Genomic DNA, 19993 nt, shown 5'->3' on the forward strand with positions numbered 1-19993 from the left:
AGCATGAACAATGGCCATAAGTCACTTTTTTTTCGGTGCCGTTGTAACTTCGAACGGTCACTAAGGACAACCTGTACTAGGTTGTGACTCGGACACTCGGCGCCTATTGTTTTGGCTAGAGACTCTCGGCAGCATAAAACGTTGCGGAGCGGAGAACTTTGAGAAGGCGCGCGCAACTTCCCCAAAGGCTGATGACGTCAAGGCTCTGATCCCGTTCCCGAGAAGGAAAGGGAGGGAGGGAGGGCGGGGCGAGCTGAGTTGCCAGGCGCGGGAGGTGGGTGGACGAATTTTGTCCCCGCGGCGTTGCCGTCGTTGCTTCCCTGTAGGCAGGACTGCTGGCAGGCCTCGCGGCGTTTCCGCTACATTAGGGCGAACAGACGGCAAGGATCATCAAGGGATGCGGCGGCCTCCGCGCTGAGCTCGGCCGCAGGTAAGGCAGGGAGCAGAAACCTGCCGAGCCCCAAGGAAGGCTCGATCCGGTGATCATAGAGGGGAAAGGGCACTCTGGGGGAAGGGATTCAGGGGCATGGCGCTCTCTTGGCCAGGGAGGGAGAGGCGAAGGCGGCTTGGCTGCTCAACTCGTGATGCCCCCCGAAGGGGGCGGGGGCGAGGCACATGATCCCCCCTGATACGGAAGGGGGCTTCCTTTCGTCCGTTTTGCTGCAGATCCTCCCATCCTGGCCTCCCAAGGGACTGGGGGTGCAGGAGGTTTGGGGGTGGCCAATGTCGCCTGTTTCCTATTCGGGTCTTTCCTGGTCTTTTACCTTTTCCTGCAACCTCCTCTCTCTCTCTCTCTCTCTCTCTCTCTCTCTCTCTTTCTTTCTTTTGCAGCCCCAGGCCTGGAATCGAAGCGATCCTCGCAGGAGCCCTGCCTCGAGAACGGAGGAGGAGGAGGAGGAGGAATTGGTTTCCCGGCTTCTCCAGAGCTTCTTCAAATGTTGCTGCAGGCTTAGGTTGTTTTCCCCCTGTAGGCGTTGGGCCAGCCAGACTTGAGATGAAAATCTTTCTGCAACAGAAGACTTGGTTTTGGTAATTGGTTTGCTTCTTCTTTTCATGGGCAATGGGCCAGCCAGAAAGGAAGTCAAAATCTTTCTAGGGCCAAAGATTTGGGTTTGGTTATTTATTAGATGTCTATTCTACCTTCTGTATATTGTACATTGTCAAGATGGCAAACATAGATAATACTCTTTCCTCTTCCTATTTTCCCCACAACCCCACCCTCTTCCCCCTTGTGAGGATTGGATTGAGAGAGAGTGGCTGGCCCAAAGTCACCCAGCTGGTTTTTCATACCTAAGATGAGACTGAAACGCTCACAATCTCCTGCTTTATATGACAGCACCCAAACCACTACACCTAACTGCTTCTACCCCAAGTAGAGATAGCCTTGGACTTACAACAGTTCATTTAGTGACCAATACAATGGCACTGAAAAAAGTTACTTATGACTGTTTTTCACAGTTGCGACCTTTGCAGCATCCCCATGATCATGTTACCAAAATTTGGATGCTTGGCAGCTGGTTCATACTTATGACCATTGCTGTGTGATGTGTCATGTGATCACATTTTGCAACGTCCTGACAAGCAAAGTCAATGGGGAAACCAGGTGACTAACTTAACAACTGCAGTGATTCACTTAACACTTAACTGGGGCACAAAAGGTCGTAAAATGGGGCAAAACTCACTTAACAAATGTCTCACTTAACAGAAATTTTGGGTGCCATTGTGGTCTTAAGTCAAGGACTACCTGTAATGCTAACTTGGTCTTGGAAAACTGATTGCATTTATGGGTGGCCTAAATAGGTTTGTTTTATTTTTCTGTAACTTCAGTGGATGTGAAGAAGTACGTAGGGACTGAGAGAACTTAGCATCTAGAGAGATCAGTAAATAGTTTTGATTAGTTGGTTTGTTAGGAGTGAAGGAAAGTTTGCAAGGTTCCATGTCCAAGAAGGGGAGGAAAGGATGTGAGAGTTTGGTATTCTGAGATGTTTATATAAACTCACCCTGGTTATTGGGTATTTTCTGAATTTGGATTCAGAAAAATTGAAGAGGCTCTCTTGTTAAGCAATCATTGCTAGGTTTGATACCAATAAAGGAGAATATTTGATTGGTGTGGGTGGTTTTTTGGTACACCAGTGTTTTTAGATTGTCATTGTGGTCTCTACTGATAAGGATATCCAGGAAGGATAGTGAGTTGTTTTCTTCTTCTCTGATAAAGTAGATTCCTTTGAAGATGTTGTTGATTGGTTTTGTGAGTGTTCTCTAATTGCTCCTTTTTAAATTATGATGTAGGTGTTGTCGACATATCTAATCCGTATTTTGGATTGTATTTGTGGGAGTGCTATCATTTGCAGATGTATATCACTTTCACAATAAGTTCTGAAAGTGGTAATCCCAAAGATATATTTTCAATTAGTTGATAAGTTTGTCCATCAAACTGGAAGTATGTAGTTAGGCAGAGGTTTATGAAATCCATAATCGTGAGTGTTTCAATCTTCATGTATTTGGTTAAGTCTGGGTCTACGGATATGAAAAGGGCTGTGACATCAAATGAGACCAGGATTTTGTCCTCATCTATAATCACATTTTTGATTGGTTGAAGGCACTGTAGTAGGGAGATTGTTTCTTTTCTTTTGTGAGATGCCCAAGCTTTTTTGTTAATTCTTTTGTGATGTAGCAAGATCCATGGTAATGATATAATTGAATAGAGAGGTATGTCAGGCTTGTGTATTTTGGGGCGTCCTTAGAAGTGTAGGAGGATGACTTCACTGCTTCTCATGCACCACTGTTCTGCTTTGGTAATTTGGCCTTTCTTGATGTGGTCACTGAGAGTTTTCTCGATCTAGTTGTCTAGTTTCTGTATTGTGTTATTGTTCACTGGCATGTAATTGTTTTGCTTTTGGTGTGTATTATACTCTCGCAATATTTATGTATATCTATAGTTCTGCCTTTGTCTGCTGGTAGGAGGATGATAGTCTGGTTTCTGAGGGCTGCTCTATCCTCTGGTTTTGTTGTCATCTTCTTCTGCTCTGTGGTATAATGGTTTGTCGATGTTTTCTTGGACCCTCTGTGGGAAGTTCAATAGTTGTAATGCTTCACAGAAATCCAGGTAATTGACATTATCTGTGTTATAGTTGAGACTTTTCTGTAGAATATTGCATTCTGCAATAGATAGTGGATGGCTGGACATGTTGACCACACGTTCAAACTCTGGTGCCTCTTTGATTGAGTTTGAGGAGTTTGGTTTTTCTTTTTCTGACATGTCTGTGAGAAGCAATCATGAGGGGGTGGCCAGCCTCTCCATATGCTCTGGTGTGATGGTTAGTTCCAGCTATTCCTTGTGTTTGCTATGGTGTGCTGATATTTGTTTAATCACAGGTGTACATCTGTGATCAAGAGCCGTATCATTTTTACCCACTTTCTTGGGCTATTTTCCATCCAGCTGTGCAGTTAATTGGAGGTTTGTATCTCACACCGATAGATTGGGCATGCTGTCATAGGCATTCATGTAGGAAGGAAAATTGTTCCTTGGTAGAAGTGTACCTGCAGATGTTTTTCCTCCTTTTGCATGCTTTCTGAAGCATTTGTCATCCATATGTAGTACCAGTAAAGGAGAATATTTGTAGTTCAGGATTGAAATGAGGGGTCATTACTGCTCTCTAACTTAGTTGTTTTCTTGCAGACCTTTCATTAGACAAGCTAGCTAACATCATCAGTGCAGTAAGGCGTGGTAGAGTTTGCTCTCAGTTTATTTTTTAGTGGCTTGCCCTGTCCGTCTTCAGTGGGAGTGGTGGGAGTTTCTTTGGTTTGGCTGTTTACTGTTAGCTTGTTTGGCAGTTCCTTGATTGGAGTATTGTTTACTTCTTGATCGTCAGTCTAATGTTAATCTTGGAGTTAATCTATTCTCTATTGGCAGTCTACTGATGGTTTCTGAAATGTTTTTTCAGAATGTATGAGAAACTAGAAATACAGGTGTACTGAAAAGCCACGCACACCAATCAAGTGCTCCAATATCAAAGCAGTAACCCAGACTCCCACAAGAAAAGCCACGGTAAGTATTTAGACAAGTATTTAGATGTAGCCAGCAGAACAGCAGAAAAAGGAAAAAGAGCATCTATGCAACATCTTCCAATAAAATGGATATCCAGGAAACTTCATCAAAACGTGCCTGATCACTCAACTCAATATAGCACAACCAACACAAGGAGTAAAAAGAAAAACGCTAGGATACATCAAAAACATCTCAGAAACCACCAACAGACAGTACAGCCACCTGGAATCAGTGTAACACAAGCCAGGTAAAGCCCTCCAAAACATCCTAGGTAAACCAAAGCAACCCCAGAAGAAAAAAATGAGTCATCTACAATGCAGTGTAATGCAATGTAATGACTGCAACAGCTACGACATAGGACAAAGAGGCAGAAGATTGGCAGAATGCATCCATGAACATCAGCTAGTAGTCAGAAGATACGATAAAACTCGTTAATTTCAGACACGTGGACAGAATTAATCATAGTTTCAACTGAGAAACTGTGACCATCCTAGACCAAGCCTAGTAAAATCACTAGAGGATTTCTAGAAGCCTGGCACTCTGAAAATTAGCCATCAATAAACACATAGACATTAACAATGACTACATATTATGCAGGAGACAATCAACAAACCACAAAGAGAACAAAAAGACCCCAAACACCTCCTCACCAGCAATCAATGCCTTAAATAAGCATAGATTAACTCCAAAATTAACATCTGACCAACAGTCAAGAAGTAAGCAATACCCCAATCAAGGAACTGTCAAACAAGCTAACAGTAAACAGCCCAAACAAAGAACTTTCAAGACCAGCCCCACCAACACTGACAGAACAAGCCACTATAATATAAACTGGCAGCAAACCCCACCCCTTAACTAGCATTGATCATGTTGACTAATTTGGGCAATGAAACGTCTCCCCAAAAAACCAACCAACCTCAGAGAGCACCAAGGACCCCTCATTCGTTGACTTTTTTCAGATGCAATAATACTAAACTGCCTGCCTGCCAGCTTATCTTTTATGCAACGATCAACCTACCTGACTCATTTTATTATGGCCGCTGGTCATATTGTGTAACCCTTGCTTGTATATTGAATTTACAGTTTAGTATTTGTGCAAAAGATTTAAAAAATTACATTATGTAGTCCATGGCTGTTTGCCTGGAGGGTGTGTGTAATGTGAACTCAGCTAATGTCACATGTTTCATTTCTACCTGTAGGATTGCATCAGAGAAGGGCAGTGGAATATCTATTTGAATCTTTGATGCTTGTGTTGTGGGGGAAGCGGGGGTTAGATTCTGTTCCTATGTCCAATATCAGTATGGCATTATTACGTTGATGTGATTAAATTCTGTCTCTCAAATGAGATTGTGGGTTCTTGAAAGTTGCATAGACATGACAAAGTGAATTTGAATATCACTAAGAGAATAACAGAGTTGGAAGGAACCTTGGAGGTCTTCTATTTCAACCCCCTGCTCAAGTAGGAGACACTATACCATTTCAGATAAATGGTTGTTCAATCTTCTCTTAAAATCCCCCAGTGTTGGACCACCCACAACTTTTGAAGGCAAATCGTTTCACTGTTCCAATTGTTCTTTCAGGAAATTTCTCCTTAGTTCTAGGTTGCTTCGCTCCTTGATATGTTTCTATTTATTGCTTTTTGTTCTTCAGGTGCTTTGGACAATAGGCCAGTGATGGCAAACCTTTTAAACATTTGAGTGCTCAAATTGCGTCCACATGCATGCCGAAATTGAAAGATGTGCACGCGCACACAAATGCGAGCATATGCAGACGTGCACATGAGCATGCATGCGTGGACATGCATGCAGAGCAGCATGCGCGGACATGCGCACGGACATGCACACATGTGCAGCAGAGACCTGAAGTCCAGCTGGCCGGCAGGAGGGGGGGCATCCCAACACTGGCAGCGGGCAAGAGGTAAGATTTTTTTCTTTCCTGAGCTTCTGTTTCGTCATTTGCAGGGAAACAGAAGCTCACGAAAGAAACGCCATGGAGATTTGACCTGGGGCGATGGCACGCGTGTCAGCAGAAAGGGCTTTGTGTGCCACCTCTGGCACGTGTGCCATAGCTTTGCCATCACGGGAATAGCCTGACCCCCCTCTTTGTGGCAGTCCCTTAGTCAATGGAACATTGCTATCATGCCATCCCTAGTCCTTTTCTTTAAACTAAGCCAGGGGTTCGCAACCTTTTCTATACCCTGCACCCCTAGAACGTTTCTGATATATTCTGCCACCCTTTACAAAAGTAAATAATTATAGGCAGATACTTATGCATAAACACTATAATTTTGAAATATCTAACCCCAAGTTTTCGCATCCCCTGGAATATTGTCTCACACCCCCAGGGTGTGCGAGCATTCCTGGTTGAGAAATCCTGAACTAGACATACCCAATTCCTGCAACTGTTTTTTATATATTTTAGCCTCCAGTTTCCTAATCCAGTCCCCTAACTTCTTGATAATTAAAACAATCAGTGGAACAACTTTCCTCCAGAAGTTTTGGATGATACAACATTGGAAGTTTTTAAGAAAAGATTAGACAGCATTTGTCTGAAATGGTATAGGGCAGCGATGGCGAACCTTTTTTGGCTCGCGTGCCATAAGTGGTGGGAGCGCAGGGGGGGTCGTGTGCGGGCGTGCTGCACCCATAATGCAATGTGCGACACCCCCCCAGTGCTCCCCCCATTTTTTGCATGCCTTTTTTGCCCTCCCAGGCTCCAGAGGCTTTATAGGAGCCTGGGGAAGGCAAAAACAGCCTCCCTGCCCCCCCCCCCCCAAGCCCTCCGGAGGCTTCCCTGAAGCCTTTGGAGCAGTCAGAACGACACTCCGAGCAAACCGGAAGTCCATTCCTGAACCTCCGGTTTGCCCGTAGGGCCGTTATTTTACGCTCCAGAGGGTTCAGGGAAGCAAATGAAGCCTCCAGAGGGCCTCCAGGCTGTTTTTGCCCTCCCCAGGGTCATAAATCCTCTGGAGCCTGGGGAGGGCAAAAAATGGCTTTAAAAAAGGCTTAACTCAGCTGGCCAGCGTGCATGCACGCTGGCTAGCTGACAGGGCAGCGCCTCGCGTGCCCTGACAAATGGCTCCGCGTGCCACAGATTCGCCATCACTGGTATAGGGTTTTCTGCCTGAACAGAGTGTTGGCCTAGAAGATCTCCAAGGCCCCTTCCAACTCTGTAATTCTGTTAATCATCCTTGTTGCTGTCCTCTGCACTCTTTCTAGAATCTCAACTTCTTTTTTATATCATAGTGACCAAAACTGGATGCAATATTCTAAGTATGGTCTTAAAGCAGTACTAACACGTGATTTTGATTCTAACCCTCTGTTAGGGTGCAGCCTAGGACTGCATTGGCTTTTTTGGGAGCTGCAGCACACAGATCAGTTAACATACAGACAGCAGTGTCTGTGGGTAGGGCAGATTAATGAAGGCAGTATTGTGTAATTGTGGTGCAAACCTCATCCCTTTTATATGTGTGTCATGAGCTTGTAGTGCAGTGGGGTGGAATTTGCAGTGCTACAGTTGCGCTCACCAGAGGGATAAAAAGAGCATATCCCTACCAATATTGCTTAGTGTAGAGATTATAAATACAATAGATGGTTTTTAGGCCTGAGAGTTAAGTAGGCCATTTATTCTGGAGGAAGCAGAATTTCCTCTAAAGCAGGGATTCCTAAACTTGTTGCCATTGCCCCTCCCTTCAGTGTAACCTTCATGTGCACATTTCCCCTAAATCCCAAACATTATCATGAACTCACATGAACAATAAAAGCAACACAATGAAGGTTTGGGAGAGGTGGATTTATTGTAACTATGCAGCTAAAAGGTTCTTCAAACCTCCCCTGGATTGCCTGCCCCTCCCCTAGGGAAGCACACCTTACACTTTCTGAAACCCTTCTGTAAAGGAGCAGGTATATCATTTGGGTTTTGTCTTTCATTGCAGTCCATGCTTAATGCCTCTGGTATGCCAGCTATAATTCTGTCTGGATCAGGATAGCTTAAATTCAGTCATCTATGCCCTAATAGACTTACCGGTATGATTGGATTACTTCAATACTGTATACTCAGTGTTAGGTTGTCCAAGAAGACAGTCTAGAGAATGTTAATGGAGTTGATACATTAACATCTCTTTTCAATTGCTACTAGGATTACTTAATAACTATATTGATAGCCTGTAGTGACTTTCTGTGAGTTGTGAGGGAATCCAAATTAAGGTAAATAGTTGCCCAGAAGATTTAGGATCCAAAGATCGTTTTCCTCAGTACCATCTAGTCTGTGTACCGACTCCTTTGAATTTTATTTATTTAAAACATTTACATAGCCATTATATATAAACGTACAACCATTTGTTTAGCAACTTTTTGAAGTTACCAGTGGCACTGAAAAAGGGACTTACAGCTGGTTCTCGCACTTACGACCATTGCAGCATTCCTATAGTCAATGATCAGATTTCAGGCCCTTGAGAAACAACAGGTATTCACAATGGTTGTAGCATTCTGGGGTTGTGTGATCCTCTTTTGAGGCTTCCCTAGTCGGCTTCGGACAAGCAAAATTAATGGAGAAGCCATATTCGCTTAACAACCATATGAATCACTTAACAGCAGCAGTGATTCATTTAACATCCATGACAAAAAAGCTTGTAAAATCAGGCACGACTCATAACAAGCAATTTACTCAGCATGGAAACTTTTGCTTCAGTTGTGGTTGGTAATCAAGGATTACCTGTAGGGTGTTGGAAGAAAAGACTAGATAGCACAGAGAAAATGTGAATATTGGTTAATTTCTAACTCTACCTCAGTAATGTTACTTAATATAGTTCATATAGCTTCTGTCTAAATTGCTTTAATACAGAGTCTTTGCGAAATTGGGGGTGGGAGGCAAAAATCCCACCTCCAATGGCAAATATTGGCATTTCCTGAGGGAAAAAACTCATCTTGTTGGATATATCCTGGGAGAAATGAGGTTTAGCATTGTCATCTGTTCACTGGTGATCTCTTTGTCTCTTTTCTCGTAAAGCTTCCTAATATGTACAGATGATGTGGATGACCAGCTTGGAGTATTGCTTTGGGAACAAGAAACCCTATTTTACACTACTTCACTTCCTTGAACTACTTAGCTGCTTGTTCAACAAGCTGGTTTGGACAGTGTGTGATAGCGTGTTTGCATATTTTTGAGAAGTTAATTTATCTTAGCATGCAAAGGATAATAACTGATGGAAAAATTCTGTAAGGTTTTCTCCATTTTGCAGACTGTCCATAACTACTCAATGTAAATTTCAAAGCATCTGTCACAACATGTCACATAAGCAGATTAATAAATTGTAGATGCATGTATCTAGAATTAATTAATCTGTTTATGTGACATATTGTGGCAGATGCTTTGAAATTTACACTGAATTTCACATTGGGGGAACTGGTTTAGTGTTTATTGTGTATGCTATTAAAATATCTGCAAACAGCACTAAAATAGCCAGGATTTTGGTACACTCCTCTACTGTGTTCATTGTCAGTGGGCACTATTGGTGCTTGTCCTTTCAAAATTGTATATTTCCACAGAAGGCTCATCTGCCCTTAGGGCAGGAGAGATTGGCCTGAGAATGCTTTCTGCAAATCCCATTTATCCTTTAATTCTGGGAGACTTCAGCTGCTGACTTGAAATATATTATGTGGGCTGAAGATGCAGCTAGGCAAAAGCAGACATCAAGAGTGACATAGAAAAGGAGACAGCTGAAAAGCATGATGAATTGTTTTCTCTCTTTCTTTTAGCTTTCAAGTCATTATTGACTTTTGTTGACTGCCCAGATTTGTTCCTGCAGTTTTCTTGGCAAGATTTTTGGAAGTGGTTTTCATTTGCCTCCCTCCGAGAGCTAAGAGAAAGTGGCCCAAAGCCAATCAGTTGACTTAATTTTTAATTTGTTTATTTACATTTATTGATATCCCACCTTTATTATTTTTTATAAACAACTCAAGGCAACGAACATAACTAATATTCCTTCCTTCTCCTATTTCCTCCACAAAAACCCCGTGTGGTGCGTTGGGCTGAGAGACAGTGACTGGCCCAAAGCTGCCCTGCTGATTTTATGCCTAAGATAGGACTAGAATTCACAGCCTCCAGGTTTTTAGCTTGGTGTGCTAAGCCTATACTAGCGATGGCGAACCTGTTAGACACCAAGTGCCCAAACTGCACACACGCGCATGCCCAAACTGAAAGGTTCATGCACATCAATGTACACATGCACAGACATGCACGCATGCACAGCAGAGACCCAAAGACCAGCTAGCCAGCAGGAGGCAGGGCATCCCAACACCGCAGCGTGCTGGTTTCTTTCATGAGTTTCTGCTTTCATGAGCTTCTGTTTCAGAGAAACAAAAGCTCACGAAAGAAACGCCACGGAGATCTGACTTGGGGCAACGGTGTGCGTGCCAGCAGAGAGGGCTCGGCATGCCACCTGTGGCACGTGTGCCATAGGTTCGCCATCATGGGCCTATACCAACCAGGCTCACTTTTTGGATGATAAAGTTATTCCAATGTGACATTAAGTAAGACCTGATTCCTAACAGTTCAGAAAGTGGATGAACTGCAAGGTCATTTCCAATCATTCCGCTCTTATAATTCTTTGTCCCAATTTTTTTTTAAAATTATTGACTGAAATGAAAGAGAAAAGGGACTTTTTAGTGGCTATGCTAGAACTCTGCAGGATTTATACTTTGAAGTTCACTTTGCTACTTCCTTAATGGTCTTTCTTTGAAGCACAAACCTCTTTCAGAAAATATTTATTTAATGATCTCAGAACTACAGTTAAAATGGAGTTCTAATCCCCCCGCCACCGCTGCCATTTGTTAACATCTTGCCATTGTTTTGAGTCTGTTTTACTTGAATATTTGTTTTGCTTTTAACTGTCATGAACTTGTTGGGTGATTGAATATTGAGGCTGTATGATTCCCCCAAAAAGACTGGGCTTTTTACAATATTTAAAGCTATTTTAAAGAAACACGGCTGCTTTGACAAAACCACATAAAATTCAAAAAAGTTGATGGGGTCTCTGCTACCGTAGCGTATAATACATAATACAATACAATACAATACAATACAATACAATACAATACAATACAATACAATAGCAGAGTTGGAAGGGACCTTGGAGGTGTTCTAGTCCAACCCCCTGCCTAGGCAGGAAACACACCACCACTTTTAAGATGATGTTGGATAACCAGACAAATGGCTATCCAACATCTTCTTAAAGACTTCCAGTGTTGGGGCATTCACAACTTCTGGAGGCAAGCTGTACCACTGATTAATTGTTCTAATTGTCAGGAAATTTCTCCTCAGTTCTAAGTTGCTTCTCTCCTTGATTAGTTTACATCCATTGCTTCTTGGTCTACCCTCAGGTGCCTTGGAAAATAGTTTGACTCCCTTTTCTTTGTGGCAACCCCTGAGATATTGGAACATTGCGATCATGTCTCCCCTAGTACTTGTTTTCATTAAACTAGACATACCCAGTTCCTGCAACCGTTCTTCGTATGTTTTAGCCTCCAGTCCCCTCATCATCTTTGTTTCTCTTCTCTGCACTCTTTCTAGAGTCTCCACATCTTTTCTACATCGTGGCGACCAAAACTGAATGCGGTATTCCAAGTGTGGCCTTACCAAGGCATTATAAAATGGTATTAACACTTCACGTGATCTTGTTTCTATCCCTATGTTTATGCAGCCTAGAACTGTGTTGGCTTTTTTGGCAGCTGCTGCACACTGCTGGCTCATATTTAAATGGTTGTCCACTAGGACTCTAAGATCTGTCTCACAGTTACTACTATTGAGGAATGTACCACCTATACAGTACCTGTGCATTTCGTTCTTCTTGCCTAAATGTAGAATCTTACTCTTTTCACCATTGAATTTCATTTTATTAGATAGTGCCCAATGTTCAAGTGTGTCAAGATCCTTCTGTATCTTAAGCCTGTCTTCTGGAGTGTTGGCTATTCCTGCCAGCTTAGTGTCATCTGCAGATTTGATGAGTCCTCCATTTATTCCCTCATCCAAATCATTGATGACGCCTAAACCCAGGCCTGGTAAACAGAGCCTGAAATGCTTGAAGAGTAGGATCGGATGGGGTGGGGGGGAATGTCATTCCAGAGAGCAGAGGATGGGGTTTTCTTTCCAGAAACGTAGGCCAAAGATATAATAAAAAATCACATGGCAAGCAAAGACCTGGCCATCATCCAAGTCCCAGGACGTGTTCTAGATCAGTGGTCTCCAACCTTGGCAACTTTAAGACCTGTGGACTTCAACTCCCAGAGTTCCTCAGCCAACTTAAAGTTGCCAAGGTTGGAGACCACTGTTCTAGATGACAGATGACACCCTCTTCAACTAATTTTTCCTGCTTGGCTAGATTTGAGTCTCAATGACATGTTTGCCTTTAGCTAATGATTGACATTGACAGCCAGAGAACAAAGGTATTTCCTGCAGGGTGTGAAAGCTGCAGACCCTGAGGGAGGAGTTTCTACATAGCCCAGGCAAGTAGCTTTGTTACCTGGAAAGGTACGTTAGCTGTGCCAGGAAAGGGCTGGTTTAGGTTTTGAAATGGGTAGGAGAGCTGAAGAATCTTCTTGGATGAGAAGTGAAATGCCTTCACGATTAAAAAAAAAACCCAGACTGTTCAGTTGTCTCTTGAAAAAAGCACCTTTGGGACAAATGGGTAGGAGAACGGAAAGGGAAAAGGTAGAAAAAGAAAACAAAAAATTGCATAAGTGAAGACAGGCCTTGGTATTAACATTGGGCTTCTTACTCAGTTACTCAGCCTTAATGTGCAATTGCTAAAGTATAATCCTTATAATTTTTTAATTAGTGTTTTTATTTTTAAAAAAATGTGTTTATGCATATTTTTGACTTAAATTCAAGCAAGAAAACCATCAAACATGGAAATGTGTTATGTCATCATTTCTTCCACGAGTCGTTCATACAATCTTAGAATGGCAACATATATCAGAGGTCATCTAGTCCAACCCTCTGTTCGGTGCAGAATTTGCTAAGGTGTTTTGGACAGCAGGCATTGCAGTCTCTGAGGATGTCTGATGAAAGGGAACATAATACCTACTGAGGCAGACAATAGCTCTCACTCTCAGGAAATTGCCTCAGATTATGTGACACCTTCTCCCTTAAGGCTTCTTTGTTGCCTTTTGAAATTTTAGGCGGGAAAAATGCTGCTAAAACCAGAATTCTTTGGTGCAGCTCTTGCTTAGATGTAACATTTTGAAAGTCATGTGTTTTAACTTTTTTGTTTGAGGAGCAAGGTGCTGTATCTTCTGAAAGCAAAAATTGTCTTGGGTAGTATTCCTTTTTTTTGGGGGGGGGGTGTTGTCTGTTTCTTTTGAATACCTGTGTGTTTAAATAATTTATGCTGGCAACAAATAACTACATTGCAATGGAAGTTATCTGAAATTATAAGACGGACAGCAAAAACAAAGCATGGATTTTGAAAAAGGGAAAATGAAATACCTTAAGAGCTATGGAAATTATTCTTAGCATATTAAACATTTAAATGCACTTTTCTCTCTTTGGCTTGTGAATGAAACTTCTCTCCAGGCCAGGAGTTCTCATCAATCCTATCTTTTACATCAGTCATCATGAACCACTGAGTTGATAATAAAAGCCTAAGAAGACTTGGGCGCCTTTGCTTACTTTGCTGAGTTCTGAGACAAAACCGGAAGAGGGCCAGGCACAGATATTGTGCCTTTCTGAAAATAAATACAAAACTTTTGTTTTTTCAGTCATATTTCAGGAGAGACAGGCAGTGTTGGGAGCTGCATGAGTTGGAAGCGGGCAATGACATTTCAGATCCGTGTTTGACTTTGTTGTTGCTTGAGTTCATCAGAGTATTTTAACCAGGATAGATGTTAGTTTTCAGATTTAAAAAAATACCAGTGCTGAGCTCTAGGAAGGTAGGGCAGAATGTTAATGCTGCAGAGTAATAAACGACCTATTTCTCAGTTGAGTTAAATCTAAAACAAAACATATGCTTTGGTTCGCTTTATGTGAAAACCACTTGTTTCTGCCTTGATTAAAGCATGATGGAGTCCTGAATGTGGACATTGGGAAAGAGCCTGTGTATTTCCATAACTATAAAGGAGGCTTGTGTGTAACGTTGCATTTGTTCCTTGGCTGAGTGTGAGCTAACAAGCTGCCTGTCATGCCCTTAGAAGAGCCCTGGGAAGAGGGTGGGTGTATCCACAATATTCCCCTTGGGAGGATTCCAAAGATATTTTTTTAACTAAATATGAACCCAGCCAGTTGGCTTTGGGCTAGAGCAAGGATCCAGTCCATTCTGGCTACACAGACAAAATAGTGTGTGCCCATTGTGACTCAACTGACACCCTCGCTGCTGCCAATTGTACTGAACAGCTTGCAAGGCAGGAGACTTCCTCTTTTCTAGTTGAAAGCAATCTCGGCACAGATTGCCAGAGTCCCAACTTCCTTCCTCGCCTTTAATAACAGAAACAAACGTTGCAGCAATGGAGATGTCAGAAGATTGTCTCTCGCATCTTATTGATCTCAATGGCCTTATTTTCCGTGATGCTTTTTACAGTTTGTGCTCTTGCTGTTCTGCAGGTGGGCCTGATCAGAATAATGTTCAACATAAACCCTCTGGAGAACCTCAGGGTTTACATCAGCAGCCGCCCACCACTTGTGGTGTTTATGATCAGTGTCAGCGCAATGGCCATCGCCTTTCTGACTCTGGGTTATTTCTTTAAGATCAAAGAGATCAAGTCTCCCGAAATGGCAGAGGTAAAGTACAAATTGAGTCTATAGCTGAATATCTACCCTCCAGGAAGGAATGCATCGCTAGACTGGAACACATTCTGCAGTTTAATGAACGGGAGTTCTGCTCAGGGTGGCACAAGAAGTGAAAAGTCAAATGAGTGGCTTAGATATAATCAGGAGGACTCCTCATTATGAATGTCTGATGTATATGGACAATCTTGGGCTGAGACAGGAGCACTCAAAATGTTTAAGTTGGCACATTATTTTAATGAGGCCAGTCTATCTTGTCTCAGAAGTAAAGGCCATCTGTTTTTTGGTGCCATTCTTGAATTGATTTTAAACTGCTTAGCAATTCAGATTTAAAATTGTCAAAATGGAAGCATACCTCTGTTTTGTGACACAGATTAATAGCATCTTAATTCATGGTTTTAGCATTGTGCCACGTATCGTTTTCCTAGATTACTTTTCCCCATAACTAATTAAGGGGCAAGTTGTTTCAAATTGTAATCTCTTTCAAGGTGCCCCAACCACTATCATTTAACAAGAAGTGTGGCATCTTGACTACGGCTGTATCTCTTAAATCATTGCCGTTATTGGGTGAGATTGAGCTCTCTTGTATAAACCTTGCTATTTGTTAATATAAGAACATACATGCTGGCTTTGTCAGGGCTGTAATTCAACATAAGGATAAAGATCTCTTTATGTTTAAGGACTGGAACACTTTTCTTCTGCGATTTAATGATCTGGATTTCTGCATTTCGGAGAATGAAACATTAAAACACCTCATAAATGACACCACAACTCCAGAGAATGCTATGACCAGCAGCCAAGCTCGACCTTCCACGCCGTCACCACAAACGCTTGAAGATTCTGGTCCTGTCAACACTTCCGTTGCCATCACTTTAACACTGGACCCCCTTAGACCCTTTGGTGGCATTTCCCGGAATGTCACAGGCTTATCTTCTACCATTTTTGGTCACCAAATTGGACTTTCAGGTACCATTTATTTCAAATGTCATATTTAAAGGCCCGAAGCCCCGTTGGAGAAAGTAGGAACAGCTAAAAGCAAATGAAGAGAGATCCATTTCTGCATTTCTTAATGGATGTTATTAACTAGAAGTCATCTTTCTGAAAAGGATTTTTTTTTAAAAGGAACAGCTTTTATTGAACAGTTGGGCATACATTTTTTTGTTTTTCCAATAGGCATCCACTTCCATGATCTTATCCCTTATAACTGGCTTCCATAATTGCTGAGGTGGGGTTGGATCAACTACTTCATAGTAGTTTATAGACAGTTCTTTGCAGCCTTAATTTTCTCCTTGTTTTAAATAATTGAGGTAGTCCTCAACTTACAACAATTCATTTAATGGTCGTTCAAAGCAGGGGTGGGTTTCTCGCCCCGTTCCAACCGGATCGGTTGGAACGAGGCCGGCGGCATCCTTGCGCACGCACGCAGCGTCCTCACGCACGCGGCGCGCGTGTGCACGCATGCGGCGCACGCATGCGTATTAGCATCTGCGCGATGCTCCAGCTGCTCCTGGAGGATCGCGCAGGCGTTCTGCGCATGCGTGGAAAGCGCGAAATTCAAAAAAAACGGGTAAGGAGCGGGCGCGGGTGTGCGGGCGCGCGCGGGCGCGGGGGGGGGCTTCGCCGTTCCCGGAAGTTACTTACTTCCGGGTTCGGCGACCAACTGGATCGCAGGGACCGGTGCGAACCGGTTGAAACCCAGCCCTGGTTCAAAGTAACAGAGGCCCTTGAAAAAAGTGACTTGCGACCATTTTTCACATTTATGGCTGTGGTAGTATCTACCACGGTCATGTGATCAAATGTTGGATGTTTGGCAACTGAATCATATTTATGATGGTTGCAGTGTCCGGGGTCATGTGATCGTCTTTCTTGACCCTCTTAACAAGCAAAGTCAATGGGGAAGCCAGATTCACTTAACAACTGTGTTACTAACTTAACAACTACAGTGATTCACTTAACAACTGTGGAAAGAAAGGTTGTAAAATGGGGCAAAATTCACTTAGCAACAGTCTCACTTAGCAACAGAAATGTTGGGCTCAGCTGTGGTTGTAAGTTGAGGACTACCTGTACTTAAACATTAAAAAATTAAATTCTTACTGACATACTATGCTTTCCCCCTTTCTTCCGCTCGCTCCACTCCCAAAGGCAGAGAAGCTCATGAGGAAATCAACATCACATTCACCTTACCTACGGCCTGGAATTCAGATGACTGTGCTCTCCATGGCCGCTGTGACCAAGTTGTCTTCACGACTTGCATGACAGTTACAGCCGCTGCCTCGGTTTTTCCAGTCACAGTGTAAGGCTCTAACCAATGCTTATTCCTCCCAGGGAAGCTTCTCCCTGCAGTTTTTCATGGCTTCGGGTTTGCCACTTTAAGAGACACAGAGGGAGTTTTCCCACTTTTAAATTTTTAAAGAAGAATTTATAATGTGTTCCTAGTTTATTCACCACCATTTCCCCCAAATACTGCTAGGTATATTTTGCAGGAGTGGGCTAAATGGAGGAGGGGGGAACGTGGGAAAGGGAGAGCCTTCCAACTTCAGGATCGCATGCTCTTACAAACTAGAAAGCAATGGGAAGAGGATAGTTGACCCAGGGGGAAAAGATGATGGAGACTTGGATACACAGCTCAAAATTATGTGTTGCTCCACAGTCAGCCACCACACTGTATTCCGGAAACCTATATTAACACAACCTTCTGGTACAAGATCGTCACAACTGCAAGGGACTCCAACACAAAATATGCCCAAGACTACAACCCTTTCTGGTGTTACAAGGGCGCTATTGGCAAAGTCTATCATGCATTAAATCCCAAATTGACGGTTATTGTTCCAGATGTAAGTGATTTTCTTTTTACATTTTGCTGTGAATTGTGACTGGGTTTGTGCAAGCAAGATTTGGATATGTTCTCCTTAGACATGCACATGCTCTGTCCCTTGTGCCAATTGTTCAGATCTTGCCATAATGTACATGTAGGGCAAGGGGGTTGTTTCGAATTGTTCTGCCTCAGCAATGTCCTAGCCCTTTCCTGAGGCAGTTGTATGTAGTTTCTCTACACAGCCTTAGGAAATGCTGTTTCTCTTTCTCCATTCAGGATGACCGCTCCCTAATTAATCTGCATTTAATGCATACCAGTTACTTTCTTTTTGTGATGGTCATCACCATGTTCTGCTACGCAGTCATCAGAGGCAGACCAATCAAATTGCGACAAAGCAGCTCGGAGTTCTGTCCTGAAAAGGTAAGCGCCAATGTTATTTGTGGAGGAACTAACTTGAGGGAGGGAGTCCCTGCTTCCTTAGCAACTAATGTCATTCTTGGAATTATTCATAAACAGCTCTATGCCCTAATGTTGCATTCATGCATTGGCTGAAATGCACTGGCACCTCCACCCTCTTGATATACTGGAATAGATTAACCTCTTAAAAATAGGGAGACCAGTAGCAGACTTGACAGCTATTTTGTCTTCCAAATCCAAAGGAGGCTACTTGAAGCTTCTCCATTTTTTGACCTTTGCCTATTTTATTTTGGTTGTGTTTTATGCAGAATTATAGAATTCTGTATCGAATCAAGAGTTGGAAAGGAGCTTAAAGATCACCTAATTCAATTTTTTCCCTCCATGTCATGCAGAATCCACTTCAGCTTGTTTAGATACCTTTGGCTTCTATCATACAATTTTTATGTTCTTCCCTATCAAAAAACACAAAGTGAATTACAAAATGTGTTCTTGATTTAACTTCATCACAACCTTCCAATGTAGGCAGGCTAAGAGAACATGACTTGCCTAGAAGCATAACCGTGAACTGCATCAATTAATCCTGCGGATTTGAAACCTCCTGCCTCGCCTTTCCAAATGAGACCCTTGACTGAAAATCTGAGGAATCTTTGCTAGGCAGTTCCAGAGGACATTTCTGGTCAGGGGCAGAATCAGCCAATAGCTGCTCTGTACACAAAATGTCTGCTGTGATGGGTGAGGCAAATTATGAACACCATGAAAAAGAAGCACTATTCTGTTGTTCCCTTTGTTTCCAAGGGTATATGGGGCTTAGGGAATATGATGTGCAGTTCATTCTTTTCGTCTTCTGGCTGCCTGAAAGGAGTATATTTAAATGCAAAATTAAACCACAGCTTTCAGCAAGGCACTCTACAAGTAGAATAGGATATATCATGGGGGTGTACAGAATGTGTGGATGAGTATGTATATGTGGATGCATCTATTCAAGGGAACCGTGTTGTCTGGTGACAGCAGAGACATTTACGGAGTTCGACAGGTCAAGATCTGACTTAACTTTATAGCGGCTCCATATGTCAAAGTCCATCTAAGAGGCATTCCATATGTCATCTCTCTCTCACACCATTTTCTCAATTCAGATCACACAGTGACTTATTATGACCTTATACAACTAATAGCTGAAATCTGACCATATGGTCTCCTTTTCTCTCCCCCCCCCCCCCCACAACTCCAGGTTGCTTTCTCAGAAGCATGATCCATTGCCTCCTTCCTCCAAAAGTGACCAAGTCTGCAATCATTGCCTGCTGAACCCAGAAATGGGTCCTGATTGGTTATGGATTTATCATGAGACGTTGGATTATTCCAACCAAAGACTTTTAAAGTGCCTGTAATGGTTATTTATATAAAGAGTATCCTTGGAACAGATTATGCCAGCGCAGCTAAGATTATTGGGAGTCCTTTTCTGTTTTCATTGGAATGTTTTGTGTCTGTGTGACTCTACATCCGAAGGATCGGAAAGATGTCTTACTGCATTGGGACAGTATAGATGCCTTTGCGGGTATCTAAAACAAAAGCACCTTATTTCTCCCAGTGATCTATCCAGCGTTCCAGACAGTGCACATCTCTACTATGACAGTACAATTCCAAAGTCACTGATGGTTCCACTGAAGCGAGTGTGTGTGTGTGTATATGTCTGTGTGAAAGAGAGAGGGAGGGTTGCTTTTTCTTCCCATTTTCACCCTGCTTGCAAAAAGTTGCCCACTTTTCTAGGTTTAAAAAAAAAAAACCACATTCACAACCAACCAGCATTCAATCACATTTTAATACTAGTTAAGAAAGATAATGATGCTTATAATTTTAGATTGGAAGAAAACAAAAAGGCAGTGTTCCAATTCACGTTCTCTTTCTTTTGAAGCAGCAGTAAACTTTCTAAGTCAGAGTTG

At 42.5% G+C, this 19993-nt stretch overlaps 1 protein-coding gene across 1 annotated transcript; it reads left to right on the forward strand.

Annotated features, from left to right (window-relative positions):
• The first annotated feature begins 275 nt into the window (after positions 1-275).
• TMEM248 (transmembrane protein 248) lies at positions 276-19475 on the forward strand. The gene is made up of 8 exons (XM_087717352.1): positions 276-430; positions 832-1029; positions 14642-14818; positions 15505-15790; positions 16967-17117; positions 17475-17658; positions 17916-18059; positions 19285-19475. Exons 3-8 carry the CDS (start codon positions 14660-14662, stop codon positions 19303-19305), a joined length of 945 nt encoding a protein of 314 aa, XP_087573478.1. The 5' UTR covers positions 276-430; positions 832-1029; positions 14642-14659; the 3' UTR covers positions 19306-19475.
• Positions 19476-19993: the final 518 nt, after the last annotated feature.

Source organism: Thamnophis sirtalis, unplaced genomic scaffold (assembly GCF_051295495.1).
Source record: "Thamnophis sirtalis isolate CommonGarterSnake01/CBP01778 unplaced genomic scaffold, rThaSir2_p1.2 scaffold_6, whole genome shotgun sequence".
NCBI lineage: Eukaryota > Metazoa > Chordata > Lepidosauria > Squamata > Natricidae > Thamnophis > Thamnophis sirtalis.